We start from the raw sequence: 16,570 nt of genomic DNA, 5'->3' as shown, positions 1-16,570 counted from the left end.
GAGATTTTAAAAAAAGAAAGTAATTGGTGGTGAGGTACAGCATGAAAGAGACATTTTGTAACAAGGTCAAGGGAACACAAATACTGCCCGATCCCCTGACTGACAGGCTCTTTAGGGATTTCAATATCAGTTGTCTCAGTCAAGGGCCCACTGCCATTCAGAGATCATTGTTGTCACGAATAATAAGATGGTCAGTGGGCAGCTAGGTGATGCAGTGAGTAGTGTGCCAGGTCTCAGATTCATCTTCCTAAGTTCAAATCTGGCCTCAGACACTTACTAGCTGTGTGACTCTGGGCAAGTCACTTAACCCTGTTTGCCTCAGTTTTCTGTTCTGTAAAATGAGCTGGAGAAGGAAATGGTAAACCACTCCAGTAACTCTGTCACAAAAACCCCGAAAGGGGCCACAAAGAGTCATATACAACTGAAAAATGACCAAACAAAAACAAAATAAGAGCAACCCAGAAGAGTCAAATTCAGAAGAAACTGGAGAGCGGGGCCAACCAGGTACATCAGCACACTAACAGCAACTTGTAGGATGTTGAATACAGCAAACTGACAAAAGTCTTTGCCAAACCCAAGGTTCGTTATTTATTCTTTTACTAAAATGCTTTGACCTGACCCTAGACCTAATGTCTTGGGGTCCCCTTGGACTACGCCTACCCTGCTTCCTATCTGTAACATCATTTGTGTTTTAGCCTTTCAACCTGGTGATCCATATCCCATTTTCCAACCTTGGCTTCTTTGCAGGCCATTGCTACCCCTCCCTGTACAGAGACTTCCTGGCTGTGCTCGTCTTCTGTTCTCCTAAATCAAGAGGTCTTCATCCAGTGCTGTAGAACCCACCCACGAGAAGTCTTAACCCTGGACCTTTTCAGACTGGCCTGGGAGGAAGGAAACAGAACAGCACCCAAAAATGTACAGGGAGCGTTTTTAGTAAAATGGATAGACACTTTTATAATGGATATATTTATTTGTAATTAAAATTATGTTAAATGTTACATCATGTAATTCTTGGAGGCAAACACTCAAAAATCCACCATCCGTTGCTATGCATTTTTGAGAATGACATATAAAAGACAGACACATACCTATGTTTCTTTCCATATTACTTCTTTACCTCTTTCAGGTAAATGAGTATCCAGTTGACCTCTGGCTCAGATACGTCACATAATCAGCTTTATCATGAGATATATTTGTCAAGTATCATAGTTATATGTGTTTACAGAATGTCAAAGATGGCTCAATTTAGAATTCATGCCTCTAGCGTCCCTGTACTGCTAATATTTTCTTAGAATATGCTTATGTTCTTGGAACACTGGTTCCAATTCTTCAATTCTGAACTTCTCTTTAGAAAAAAATCTAGATTACAGCAAATGCAAACATGTCAGTGCTCGTCTGAGACTTGCTGGCAGATGACTGCTGTCTAAGTAGAGCAACTTGAAAAGTTGGCTATTTATAGTACACTGTAGGCATTGAAGATATCCTTCTGCTTGTAGCTCCAAGACCCACCAAGTTTCTATGTTCCTAAACTCATTTCTTACTTAATTGGTATGGCCCTGGATTCTCTTTCTTGGGAATTGTTACCTGTGCTCCCTCCCCTGAATCACTATAGATAGAAATCCTAATGAATGACTAATAAACATTAGGCATTGTGAGAGTTCTGGTTCCCCCTTCCTTTGTACATCTACACTGAGTCTTAGAATCAGGAAGACTTGGGTTCAAATACCATCTGTCACTTAGTAGCCGTGTGACCGTGGACAAGTCACTTAACTTCTCTGAGACTCAGTTACCTCATCTAAAAGTAGAATTAATAATATCTGCACTACTTACTTGATGGGGTTATGGTGATGCTCAAATGAGATTTATGTAAAGCATGCTGCAGATTTTTTAAAAGTATGCTATAAATGTCCATTATTAGTATCTTTCCTCACAATTGTAGCATAAAACCCTGACAAAACTGTGCTGAGGCATCATCCCATTTTACTTAATCTGACTATGACTATTTATAACCTTAATTAGCTGTCTCAGCACACAAAAGTGTGAATGATCACGTTTCTCTCAATTTTTTGTAAATGTCTCATAAACATACAAATTGCGTATACCACATAGAATCATAGCTTCAGAGATGGAAGGGACCATAGAAATCATATTATCCAACCCCCTTATTTAACAGATGACAAAAAAAAATGAGGACTAGAGACAAGTGACTTGCTCGAGGTCACACAGCTAATAAATGGCAAAGCCAGTGAGGACCTGGGTTTTCTGATTCCAAATCAGAGCTCAGAACATTCCATAGGATTATTTTGGGGAAATGTGGCACTTCAGTGGCATAGGTCTCCATCACAGAAGGTAGGGGAAAAGCCACGTGTTCATTAAACGTAGTCAGATCTTCTTGTGGTACCAATAAAAGCATTTTGATGCTTTAATTCAGTTTCAGCGCTGGAGCTTGAATGGGTGAATATAGAATTCTGCGATGCTCCTGAAAGTGATGTGTGACCATTTGAGCTCTGGCTTTTGAACATCTTAGTGATTCATGAGAAGCCCAGTTGAAGTGAGTTGGTACTTTCAGAGGACAGCTGCAGTCTGCCTCTAATGATACCTGCTAGGGGGAAGGAGAGGGAAATCAGAAATGAAGTTCAAATTTTGATTTCTAAAAGAATGAAAATGTCCAAAGATGTTGTTGATCTGAAAGGGTAAAAAAAAAAATATGGAGCTGGAGAAATTCTTCAGTGTATTTTCCTCCCTACATTTACTTCTCTTTTATCTTGAGACAATAAGGAGACTGGCATGGCCATTTACGGTCCACAGAGTGTTTCCACCTACACTTGCTTTTAATCTTCCCAACAGCTCTAGAAGGCCCAGGATGGCCTCAAGATCATACCATACAAGGATCAGTTCCCTCTCTCCCTGCTCCCTCTCTAGACCCAGTTCACTCAGTCCGCATCCAGCCACTGAGTGACAATAGCTGCTGGCTGAGGTACCCTTTTAAACAGTTACCAGTGAGTCCGCTTCTCCCCAATTTTCCTGTCAATGTCCCCCTTCCCTTCCTGTTATGATAGGATACTTACCTTTTCTGTTCCATCTATAGTCATTTGAGAGGGAACCTAGAATCACCTTTCCACTCAGACTCTTAGGCCCCTCAAAGCCTCCTTACTCTACAGAATTGATATGGTTGCTTATACCCCTCAGTGAACAAAGAGTCATCAACCACAATCCTTGCATTAAGATGGAAGACCACCAAGCTATAACATCTGCCCTTCCACTATATCCCTTTGGTAAGACCATCTACTCCAGGGGTGGGGAACCTATGGCCTCGAGGCCACATGTGGCTCTCTAGGGCCCCTTGGCCCTTTGACTGAATCCAAACAACACAGAACAAATCTCCTTAGTAAAAGGATTTGTTCTGTAACACTTGGAGTCAGTCAAAAGGCAGCACCCCAGGACCTAGAAGGCCACATGTGGCTTCCAGGGCACAGGCTCCCCACTCCTGATTTACCCTATTGCTATGCCCTTCAGACTCCTGGGCACTGCCACCTGACCTGCTGACACACTATAAACCCCCCTTGTCCTTGCCATCCACTCCATCCTTAGGATTTCTGGGTGTTTCCATTTGGCCTGCAGCTGAACTCTCATGTATGAATTCTCTCCCCCAGTTAGAGTATGAGCTCCTTAAGAGAAAGAAATGACAAACCACTCCAGTATCTTTGCCAAGAAAACCCCAAATAGGGTCATGAAGAATTGGACATGACTGAAAAATGACTGAACAATCATCTTGTTTTTTCTATTTGGATCCTCGGTGCTTAGCACACAGTAGGCATGTAGTAAGTACTTTTTTACTCACTCATCTTCATTCATGTATTAATTCGTGTTTAGACAGAACATGATAGCTATCTTTAAGTATTTGAAGGGCTGTCTTGTGGAAGAGGGATCAGATTTGTTGGGCGTGGCCCTAAAGATAGAACCAGTGCAATGATTATAAGTAGCAAGGAGGCTGATTTCTGCTTGAGGTAAGGAAAAACTACCTAACAGTTAGAGTCGTAGAGTTCACTAGAGTGGGGCAACCAGAGCTTTGCTGTAGGATACCAAAATTTACGGGGCCTTCTGACGTTCCTCACATAGTACATCTCCTGTTTCTGTCTTTTGGTTGGCTGCCCTTGATGGCTGGAATGAACTCCCCTTTTCCCCTTTACTTCACAAAATCTCTTACTTCCTTCAACACTCGGCTCACATTCTACCTTCCATGTGAAGCCCTTCCTGAACCCCCTCCCTCCCTTGACTTTGTATTTATTGTATTGTATTTATATTTATTCTGAATGTATATATATATATATACATACATACATATTGTATGCCACAAAAGAAGGTAAGAAATATTTTATTTTATATTTATTCTGAATTATATATATACACACATACATACATATTGTATCCCACAACAGAAGGTAAGAAAGGTTTAATTTTTGTCTTTGTAGCTCCCGAGTCTATCGCCAAGTGCTTGGCACATAGGAGAGCTTAATTAATAAATGCTTGTTTGTTTGACCTGACAGTGCTCATACTTCTTTAGCAGAGGAGAAACAACTGGAGGAATAGTTAAAAAGGGAATGACCAGGTGCATACTCCTTCCCTTTCCAGGTCTGTCCTTGTCCTATCACCCTCAACCAGGGAAAAATCTTCCCCAGCAGCAGTTTCTATCCATAGGCTCTGATGTCCTCGTGTCTCTTCCCACCCTCCACGGAATTTGTCTTAAAAGGCTGATTGGAGGCCATGTTTCCTGCTGCCTTCCTCAGGTATATTTTGTGAAGTTTGCCAAGGGTGCCACAATTGTTAGTTGTTGCTCTGATTAAGTCTATCCAAAAAGTAGTATGGTCTGCCCCAGGAGGGAGTGCACAATACTCCACCAAGGATGTCATAGGATTTTTTTCCCCAGATATGGGTTTATAGGGTCATAGATTTCAGAGCTGAAAGGAACCTCAAAGGTCATGCAGTATAGCCCCTTCATTTTACAGAGAAGCAAACACCCCCTGAGAATTTAAGTGAATTGTCCAAGGTCACATAGGTATTAAGGAAGGATTTGAATCCATGTCCTCTGAGTTCAAAGCTGGTGCCCTGTCCATTGTATCACACTAATTCTGCAGCTCTGATGGCCCCTGAATTCTCATCTTACTTTTACATTCTATGAGGCGAATGAGGAGTCAATAATACCAGCCCTATTTTCTAGATATGGAATCTCAAGCTAAAACAAGTTAAATGACTAGACCAAGGTCACACAGCTAGTAAGTAATGAAACCGAGGTAAGAACTCACATCTTCTGACCCTTCTTCCAGTATGCTTCTAATAGACTGTGCTTCACACTAAGATGGCAACTTATTTTATTCTTACAGATCTACAGCGAAGGAGAATATACCACCTTCATTAATCTACACATTATATGTTTTCCCTATGATATCAAGAAGTCAAGTATCATAGTTGATGTTTTATTTAAAACTCATAATGAAGGATCTCTCCTTCATACAGGCATCCCATACATAACGTGGTCCTGACCAAAGTGATTCTGTAATAACATTGTTAAAATATTATAACCATACTCCATTGTAAAGTCACAAGTTCCTGCTATAATGGTTCAGTTGACCATTCACCTGTAACAACTGTTCTTAGGGAACTAATTAATTGCCCTCCTCACCTCATCTCACCCAACGTTGCCTTCTTAGTGGCATTAGATGGGCTATGCCAATATTTGGCCATAAAAACGAAGAGAAGAAAGGAATGGAGAAAGGAAGAGAGACACAGCAGAGCAGGAGCATAGGATGCTATGTACATTTAAAAGTTTAACCCTAATGTGGCTCTTGCCTTACAATGACTGATCTAAGGAGCAACCCCCTGACACCAACCCTCCCCAAAGATGTGAGCACATTCACGAGAATTCATGCAGCACAAACAAGTCACGCCAGTTCACTGTAGTTTATTTCTTGATGTATCCACAGATACAAGATCTCACTTAGATGAGTAACTCCTCCCACTGATGCAGATAGCAATCCATTCACGGCAGCTCATCTTGTGCAGTTCTTGTCTATGTCTTTACAAAGATTCTCCATAGAATATTTATTCAATGTATCAGAGGCCTTCCTCTGATACAAGTGCAATAACACTTGGGCTATCCATCTGGTATTTTTCATTCCTGATACACAACAACATCAATTATAGTCACAGAAGTTCATGTAGCACTTAAGGTTTGCAAAGTGTTTGCAAAGTATACATTATTTCATTTTATATTCATAGCCACCATGTGAAATAGGTACCTCAGGTTTTATCATTCCCATTTTACAGATGACACTTAATGAGTTTTGGATTGTCCATGGTCACATAGTTATATGTATTAGAGGTGGGATTCACTTTCTTTTCTGGTCATCCAAGCCTCACTGTTGTCTTTTATGTCAGTTCTTGAATCCTTCCACACCTCTTTGGGTCTCCAGAAATACTGGCTCTTTTTAAATCATCGTATCTTGGGGTTTGCAGCTATAGAGAACCACCAGGAGAGTATGTTAAAGATGGGCTTTGGCGGCAGAGAGCACCTTGGGATTGTAGAGAGCATTGCACAGTTTCCCAAATGTGCTCCAGCCTCTTCTCCTTTGAGTTCCTTCCAGATTCAGCTCAGCCTCTGTCTCCATTGTCTGTCCAAGATGTGAACATGTCAAAGTCTGGATCGTGTGCAGTCTTGGTCCACGTGATTTTTTCCATACAGATTACGAGGCCAACCTTTATGGCAGATCTTACTGAGAGGTTCAGAGATGACTGTGGGTTCTTGAAGACTCTCAAGGGAACGTAAGCTCTGGCAGGTTTTACTAAGTTGGAAAGGAGCAGGACTTAATGGATGTTTGTGGGTGTTAATCAGGAGGAGGAGGAGGAGGAGGATATTGCTATCTAAATGCTAGCAAAGCTGGGTTTGTTCTGAGAAAGCCAAAGTCCCCAGGTAGAGCCAGAGCCAGAGACAGCAAGAGGAATCAGCTAGAAAAAATATGATTAAACACACTCCCCACATTTTAAGTGTTTTGTTTTTCACATCAGACTGAGGCAAGAGGGACAGATGGAAAGATTCCTCTGTGTTCCTGGTGGTTCTTGGCATAAATTCATTTTTTCTCTTTTCTGCAAGAATGAAGATAAAATAATACTTGTTGAATGAATACTTGTTGAAAAAATAAAAAATCTAGCTGAATCTGATACAAGAATGGGCTAGCGACTACCTAAACATCTCAGTCATGGCAGCACCTTCTCTCATAGCTGAGTGGCTATCACATTTTCTGAGCAGCACAGCTTGACAGTCATGCAGCCAACCAGGGGGAAAATGATATTCTTAATCCAGTGGGTACAAGGGTTCATGATGTGAAAGTAGTATTACCTACTTCTCATGATTGGACTCTTCATAAAAAAAAAATTTATAGAAAGTTCTAGCAATTAATGCTCAAAGGTAGGTAGGTTTTAATAGGGTTTATAACCTCTAATTATTCATAATAATATATTCATGTCCCACACTGAAGTCATACTCTGATGCCTCATTATGGCCCCAAATTGATCTCTATTAGTGAAGGCCAGTCCAGCATGTTACAGTCTCTGAGAGATCCTACCTACCAAGCTAAAGAAACTTTAAATATGGGCTCACTGGGAAGCTGTGTGTCTGTCACCCAAGGACTGTCTTACACAGGCTCATCACCAGAAGGATGGTCATCAGGTGATGAATTTTGGGAGGATGCCACTGCAACTCATGATGAATGTCTACTGAGAGGTGGAGGTGTTGCTAGCTCTGGTGGAGGGAGGGCCCTTGCCAATAAAACCATCAATCTTTTAAAACAATATGCTATTTATCCTTTTAAGGATGGAGGGTATGGAACTGTGATTTCATTGGTATAGTATACTCCCAGGTGAGACAACTCCCTTTACCAATACAAGTCAGCATCCTCTCCATGATTCACAGTCTTAGAAAGTTGCTTAGAGCACTTAGACATTAACTAACTTGCCCAGAGCCACATAGCTAATATGTCAGAGGGGAAAATGGAATCCAGGTCATTCAGACAAAGTTCTTTAATCAATATACCCTGTTGCATCTCCATCTTTTTAAGAAAAATTTTACAGGTCACTATGGACTATCTAGGGGTGGAGAACTGCAGCCTCAAGCCACATGCGGCCTTCTAGGTCCTTGGGTGTGCCCTTTTGATGGAGTCCAAGTTTTACAGAACAAATCCTTTTATTCAGGGGCTTAGTTCTGTGAAGTTTGTTTTCAGTCAAAGGGCCAAACTTGAGGACCTAGAGGGCCACATGTGGCCTTGAGGCCACAGGTCCCCCACCCTTGGACTAACTCTGGGTCATTTCCTTACTCATATTCTCAACATTTAATTTCAGAGATAATCCTCAACAATTAAAGAAATGTTCGCTGTAATGTAGGTACTCAGGAGTCACTCTTTGATAATGTGGAACTCAGTGCAATCTGTATTAAGTGCTAAGGGAGGAATTTGTTTGTAGGTAGGGTTCCAGTGAAGGACAAGGGGCCTGTTTTTTACAGGTCAGATCTAGCTTTTGTGGCTTATAGTCATCAGGCTGTCAGCTGGTGCAAAGACGTGAGCTGAAGCTCTCTCCTACTCCTGCAGTCTCACTAAACCTGCTTTTTGTCCTAACTATAGTCTCGGGTCCGCTGACCCATACTGTTTTCCTACTCCTTCTCCCCTTCTCTATATCCAGCCATGACCCCACAGTTGGCCGCTTTACGGCTTGATTAACTGCTGCCTTGGAATCCCTCCCCAACCCTGCACAAACACATATGCTCTGCCATTTGCCAAAATCAATGATCATCCCTGGTTAAGACCCACTGTCCTCTTTGATCCTATTCCATGGCAGCTATGTGTTTCTAGAAAAAAAAGTCATGAAATCAAGTTGATTTTTCCCACTACCAATTTATGTAACTTTAGCTTGGTCTTCACTGCTGCTCAATAAACCTCTTCTACCATTATTATTGACTCCCTAATCTCCTCCTCCACAGCGACTGTTCCTTTCCTTCCTCCTTTCATCTCAAACCATATCTCTACCATTTACACTTAGAACATATGACATACTTCATTTGACACACTTCACTGAGATAATAGAGGTCACTACTGATTACAAAATCCAATGGCCTTTCCTCAGCCTTCATCTTCCTTGTAAACGTTCCATGTTAACTACCCTCTCCTACTGGATTATCTTTTCTGGGTATTCTCCTACCTGACTTTACCTTCGTTCTGTCCTTTGTTGGTCAGTTCTTTGTCTTCTTCCCACTCCTTATTGTATGTCCCCCAGGGATCTGTCCTTAATTCTCATCTCTTCTCTCTCTACTCACTCTCACTTGGCAACCTGAGTCTCTAATCCTGGCTTCTCTTCTAAAGTCCACATCCCTATCTCCTTTTACCTACAGGACACTGCCATCTGACTGTCCCAGCATCACCTTAAATTCAAGGTGTCCCAAACTGAGTTTATAATCTTTCTCCTTAACCCTGGTCCTCCTGAATGGACCACTTCTACCTATGGTAGCACTATTCCCCTTGCCTCCTATATTCAAAATCTCACAGTTACATTTCACTCTTTTGTCTCTATTACCTTTCTTATCCAATCAGTTAACAAGATCTTTTTAATTCCAACTCTGTAGCATTCTTCTCCTTTCCTCCATCTTTCTATGCCCACTTTTCTACCCAAGGCCCTTATTCAACTGCTTGGGCTTTTGTAATAGCTTCCTAAAAGATCCTTATCCCTCCTCTCTCTCTGTACACCCTCCCCTGAGCCAACCCCACCTCCAATCCGTGCTTTATACCACTGCCAGAATAATTTTTATTTTGCATGGGTTTAGTCAAGTTCTTCTTAGCTCAACAATCAAATGCAAATTCCTTTCATGGAATTTTAGGCCCTCCTCAATCTGGCAACATAACCTGACCTCATTATTACTGCATTGCACATACTCTGGTCTAGCCAACTGAGCTATTATTTTCTCCCAAACCCAGTACAAGTTCATCCACTTCTATGCATTTACTCACATCGTTCCCTATGCAAGATGAACTTCTCTCTTCTCCTAGTTATCCTTTCAAGCTTAACTCAAAGTTTGCCTTCACTCAGAATTTCCTGGTCTCACTCAAATCTCATACATGCATTTATCATGTAATTTTCTGTATTATAGTGATCTGCCTTTGTCATACCCTACCAAACTGTAAGTTCTTGGAATTTAGAGACTGTGTTAAATAACTTTTACTCTTTTTCACAACTTCGCACAATGCTTTGCACATGGTAAGTGCATGATGAATGAATGGTGGGCTATTGTGGTTGTTTCAGAGTAGGACCTCTAAAGGACTGAGGTAATTAAAGAACTATGAATATTGATTAATTCATATAAATTTGTTTTATTTCCCACTGAAGCAAAGGAAGACCTGAGTCCAAATCCTGCCTCAGATGCTTACTAGCCATGTGAGTCCAGGCAAGTCACCTGCCTGCCTCAGTTTCCTCAACTGTAAAATGGGGATTTAATAGCACCTACTTTCCAGGGTTGTTGCGGGGATCAAATGAGATAATATTTGTAAAATGCTTAGTGCAGTACCTGGCCCACAGTAGGCATTATACTCTCATCATCATCATCATTATTACTGCTCTAAGATAAAATTAGATATACACACAAACCATATATGTATGAAGACATATATAAATTTTCCAGAATAGATGAGTAGAAGCATATGATTATATGTGGCTTAATAGATAATAGACATAGTGGTTGAATTATTGAGCAGAGGGAAGGCTGAGATCTAGTAGAAAGAATGAGTTGGTAGATGAGTAAGTGGTCTGCAAACCTGGTACAAGATGTTAGCAATCATTTTGGCAATTCACAATACCTAGAATGTAAAAAAATCCAAAAAAGTGAAACCTAACCGATCTGGATTATTCTTGGTACTAATAATTTGGGGCCACCATGGAAGTACTAAAATACCTATTTTAAGAAAATAGTCAATAGCATTGGTGACCAAAACACAATAAAACAATAAAGTGATATCCCATATTTAGTGATATAACACTAACAACAATAAACATTAACTGCTGGCATAAAAGTGGGGCCAAGTGCAGTACAAGGTTCAAGATGTGAACCCTTTGGTCTGGGACCTTTTAATTGAAAACACAATACCAGAGAGATGTAGTATAAAAAAAAAAGCAAAAATAATCATGTCAGTCTATTGAGGAAAGCATTTTTGAATAATTCAACAAAAATACGTCTTGTCCCTAAATGAAAGCTCAAAAATTTGGGGTGGTTCCTAAACTTGGCAGGCAAAAATCCCATTAATAACTTGTATTTCTGTAGTACTTATATAGTTCATTAAGTACTTTCCTTACAAGTTTATGAGAAAGGTAGGACAAATCTTTTCATTCCCATTTTAAAGATGAGGAAACTGAGAGCCAGAGCAGTTCTACCTCACTGCTTTCTCAATTCTAAGTGATTTTCTTGTGATTTTCTAGAGATACTTCTTTTCCATTCAGGCCCAGATTTGTCTAGACTCATTGATTCTACAAATATTTACTGAATGCCAACTATATCAAAAGGGGCTCTGTGAAATACAAAGAAGATCTAGCCCTCACTCTTCTTCCAATTTTTCCTTTCAAAGGCATGTGAAACATTTCCACTGCGATGACGAGAAGAAATGCATAAATCCAAAGGCACAATTTAAGTCCAATATTCAGTGTTTAGCCCTTAAATGAAAAGATACAGTCACTCAGTAACTGTCAAAATATTAGTCTAAATAGAAACAGAACTATCTGCTCAAGCTTGAAATGTCAGGGTGATTTATTTTGTGGGGTAAGATCAAACAAAAATGGAACATGATATAGCAGGTACAAGGAGCTCTCCTGGAGAGAAAGGAGAAGCAAGAATTTAAGCAGTGGGGCTCAGTCAGAGATTATTGTGCCTCTGGGGTTCTTAGCCTTTACATCTTCTAGTATGGAAAATTAAATGATATCAACAATAACAAATGTTGAACTGCATTCTGTAAATAGTAACATTCATATGGCATGGAGCAGCAGACAAAGTTTACTTACTACAACAACCCTGTTTTTGTCTGGAGGTTTACCTATAATAAAATAGATAACCCTGTTATTAACCATTGAATAATAAGGATGTAGAGGCTGAAGGCAATGCATACGAAGCAGGGAGACAGATTAGGTAGTTTGTGTTGTGTAGCAGTATCAGTACAAGCATTTTTAAAAGTAGAAATTACATAGGAGAAAAGTTAAAGAGAAAGAAAAGGGTGAAGGAGGGAGGAAAAGGAGAAGAAAAGGGGGAAGATAAAGAGGAAAGGGAACAGAGACAAAGAGGGAAGAGGAGGAGACAAATGAAAAGGCAAACAGAAAAGGAGGAGGAGGAGATATTCAATCAATAAATATTTATTAAGCACCTACCATATATCAGGCACTGTGCTAAGCACTGAGGACACAAAAAGAGGCAAAAGACAGTCCCTACCCTCAAGGAGCTTACATTCTAAGTGGGGAGTAGTTAAAAAAAATCATGGTGCACGAATGTAATGTACTAATATTATACCATAAGAAATAAGGAATATGGAGAAGTCAGAGAAGCATGGGATGATTTCTATGAACTGATACCAGGTGAAATAAACAGAAGAAGGAATACACTGTACCCAATGACTATGACAGTATAAATGGGAAGAACAAGAAACCCCACTCTGAACAATTGCTGTATAACTCTTATAACCAAGTTTGTCCCCAAAGATGAGATGAAAAAATACACCTCTTTCTCTTCTTTGCAGTTGGTGGCTGGGGGTGGGGGGGACCTATGTGTCTGAAAAACTGAATATACTGTCAGACTTGGTTAATTTTGTTTTATTTAATTTCTCTCCTTTTCTTTCTTTAAAAAAATTTTTATTACAAGGAATGGTTCACTGGGTATAGGTGGGAGGATAGAGATATTTAGAAATCAAGATGATATAAAAACAAAATATCAATGAAAAATTACCCCACAACTGCCTTATCTTGTGGATGTTCTTTATAGAACATGCCTTTATTTGAAAACAGGACTTAGAACAAAAAAGAGATAAGAGATGATGTTGAAGAGAATCCAGGGAAATTTCAATGTACAGGCATGCCCTAGCTTGTTAAGTGGTCTTCGTAACTTTAGATGAAACATTACAACAGGCAGGAACCAAACAATCTTATCATGAATGAATAAAGACACACTTACTAGGCACTTACTCGGTGCCAGGCACTGGGTTAAGTACAGGAGATACAAAGACCAGCAAGCCAGACACCGCTGCATCGTATTGCAATTGTAATTGTAACAGGAAATAACAAAATATGTGGGGAGTGGTGGCCAAGAGAGGAGTGTTTTGGATGGGGAAGTCAGAAGGAATGGTGGGTGGAATTATTAAACAATTGATTTATGGTGAGGTCTGATATTAATTTTTTTCTGTCTGGACCTATGAATTGACTGTTGTAGGGAATCTTTGGATTAGCAACTGCTCTGTCGTCTTAGAGAACTTCCCAAGATCTCTAAAGGTTGAAGGGACTTGTCCAGGGTCACAAGGCCAGCATGTGTCAGAGGTGGCTAGCTTTCAGTCAACCATCCTCCAGTGCTGGGTCTCTCCACTTGATTGCAAAATGACATTGTTGGGACAGTATTATGTGAAATTTCTAAACATCTCACCCTAGGCTCATTCATTCAATAAACATTTATTAAACACCTACTATGTGCCAGGCATTGTGCTAAGCACTGCGAATACAAAAAGAGACAAAAGACAGCACCTGCCCTCAAGGAGCTTACAATCTAATAGAGGAGACAACATGCAAACAACATTTACAAAGCAAGCTCCATAAAGGATAAATAGGAAATAATAAAAAGAAGGAAAGCAGTGCAGTTAAGAGGGGTTGGGGAAGGCTTTCTGTACAAGGACGTTGTGTTTTGTTGTTCTCTACGATATTTGGGTATAATAGGACAAACAAGCTTCACTCTCTCAGGCAGCAAATTCTGTCAAGGAACAAAGACAAAGCAAAATTGATGGTTTTGAATACTGGTAGGGTTGATCACCTCAGGCCAATGGCAGGTACACTGATCTCATGGCTTTAAATGGATTCCAACAAGGCTTTGTAAGTGCAGTGCACATCTTTTAGGTTCTATAGGAACGTAAAGTTTGCTTGGAAAAGAAATTTTTAAATAGAATGATTTTTAAAGTACTATAGTTATTTTGAAGGATTATGACAATTATGTTCATAGTGTTAGACTAAAAGAGCCATTGGAGGGCATCAGTCCAACCTTCTCATTTTACAGACTCAGGAAAGTAAAGGCCAGACTTTAAATGACTCGCCCAGGATCACACAGCTAATAAGTAGATGAGACAGGATTTGAATCTAGGTCTTCCTGACTCTAAATCCAGTGTACTATATTCCTCTGCTTCATTTTACAGATTTCCTATTTTACAGATGTGGAAACTATAAAAGATCAAATGAAATAATATTTGTAAAGAGCTTAGCACATAGTAGGCACTTAATAAATGCTTGTTCCTTTCCCTTGTTGCCTTCATCTTTGGGCCTCAATTTCCTTATCTATAAAATTAGCAGGGTTTGGACTAGAATCAGAAGTGTCAGACTTATCAGGGAGGCACGTGGCCTGCAAAACACTCAAAGTGGGCCCAAACCAGATTAAAATGTAATGGAGAAATGTTTAACGAAAAAATATATAAAACCTATATATGTATAACCACTCCAGTGGTTTTGTAAGTCAACACGCAGCTGGCAAGGATCCAGTTTCTATCTGAGTTTGACATCACTGGCCTAGATAATCTCCAAAATCCTTTCCAGCCCAATTCTATGATCCTATGAATAAAAAACATTCAGAGAACCTCTTATACAAGCTGAAAGGAACCCACAAGGTCCCTCGATCACACTGGGAACCTCTTTACTCACTTTCCATTGTCAGTAATTATTGAATTTGTTAGAAATGCAATTAATTTTGTTTTTTTTCTTAGTGAAAGAAATGTTCATGATTTAGTTGTTTCTACATTTGTGTGTGTGTGTGTGTGTGTGTGTGTGTGTGTGTGTGTACGCGCATCTCCAGAATATCAATCAATCAGGGGCAGGTCATGCAGTGAGAATGGGAAGCAACAGAACACATCTCAATCATAGGACAATACCCTCAGAGTTCTCCAGTGTTTTGGGGAGGTCCTTTACGGAGGATTTATGGGAAAATCTGGACAGAAATCAGATAGTCTGAGGTATAAGTACTCACAATGGTGAAATTATAGCTCTATCGAAGTAGGTGAAAGACCACACTTTTCTCTTACTTAGGGGCAACATGTTATAGTGGAAAGAGCACTGAATTTAAAACCCAGGGTGGAATTCTCCAGTTAATTTTTTTTTAAGGAAATTGAGGTTAAGTGACTTGCCCAGGGTCACACAGCTAGTGAGTGTCGAATGTTTTGTCTAAGGTCAGATTTGAACTCTGGTCCTTATTTCAGAAGCTGCCCCTGCCCAAAGCTATATAGCTCATTAAGTGGTAGAATTAGGATTTCACCCCAGGGGCAGCTAGGTGGGGCAGTGGATAGGGTTGTTATGAGGCTCAAATGAAATGATGACAATAATAATAATAATAGCTAATATTTAGATAGCCCTTTAAGGTTTGCAAGGTGCTTTACATATATTATCTCATTTGATCCTCACAATAATCCTGTAAGGCAGATGCTATTATTATCCCCATTTTACAGATGAAGAAACTGAGGCAGACGGAGGTTAATTGACTTGCTCTGGATCACAGAGCCAATAAGTACTTGAGACTGGATTCAAACTCAGGTTTTCCTGACTCCAAGTCCCATGTTCTATCCATTCTATCCATATAAAGTGCTTTGCAAGCTTTGAAATGTTATATAAATGTCAGATATCATTATTATTATCCTTTTAACTTTAGCGACAGCGTGGTGTAGAGGATAGAAGAGCTGTCAGAAAGACCTGGTTTTAGGGCAGCTAGGTGGTGCAGTGGATACAGTACCGGCCCTGGATTCAGGAGGACCTGAGTTCAAATCTGGCCTCAGACACACAATAACACTTACTAGCTGTGTGACCCTGGGCAAGGCACTTAACCCCATTGCCTAACCAAAAAAAAAAGACCTGGTTTCAAGTCCTGCCTGATGTATACTAGCTTTGTCATCTTGGACAAATCATTTCACTTTTTCAGCCACTCAGGCAATTCTCTTAACTATGTTATACAGGAGGGGCTGATCTGCATCTGTGGAGGGCATTGCTATGCTGGAAGTTCCCTCCATGGATGAAACTACAGGTTTAGGGAGAAGAAAGAATCTAGGAACAGGGGGTTTTCAGTTGTGTCAAAAAATTGGCAGTACTACTTGCCCTCTCCTCTTTGGTCCAGAACAAAACTCATATCCGCCCCCACCCAAAACAAAACAAAACTTCCCCAATCTCTGTCCTAAACCCCAGGCTTACAACACCAACTGCCTGTTGAAAATCTTCAGCTGGATGTTCTATAGACATTTTAAACATTTTCAAAACAGAACTAATTCTAGTTCTC

The 16,570-nt window shown here is 40.2% G+C and overlaps 1 protein-coding gene across 1 annotated transcript in view; it reads right to left on the bottom strand.

The window, feature by feature from the left end:
* Positions 1–994: 994 nt before the first annotated feature.
* FBXO16 (F-box protein 16) overlaps positions 995–16,570 on the bottom strand; it is an 83,486-nt gene continuing 67,910 nt past the window's right edge. The window contains exon 8 of the mRNA XM_020988737.2: positions 995–2,599. Within this exon, the coding sequence (XP_020844396.1) occupies positions 2,423–2,599 (177 nt within the window). The 3' untranslated portion in view covers positions 995–2,422. The remainder of the gene's footprint in view (positions 2,600–16,570) is intronic.

The sequence above is a fragment of the Phascolarctos cinereus genome, unplaced genomic scaffold (genome assembly GCF_003287225.1).
Source record: "Phascolarctos cinereus isolate Bilbo 61053 unplaced genomic scaffold, phaCin_HiC Scaffold_2;HRSCAF=192, whole genome shotgun sequence".
NCBI lineage: Eukaryota > Metazoa > Chordata > Mammalia > Diprotodontia > Phascolarctidae > Phascolarctos > Phascolarctos cinereus.
Note: the sequence above shows the minus strand (reverse complement) of the source record. Positions and strands in the feature narration are given on the sequence as shown.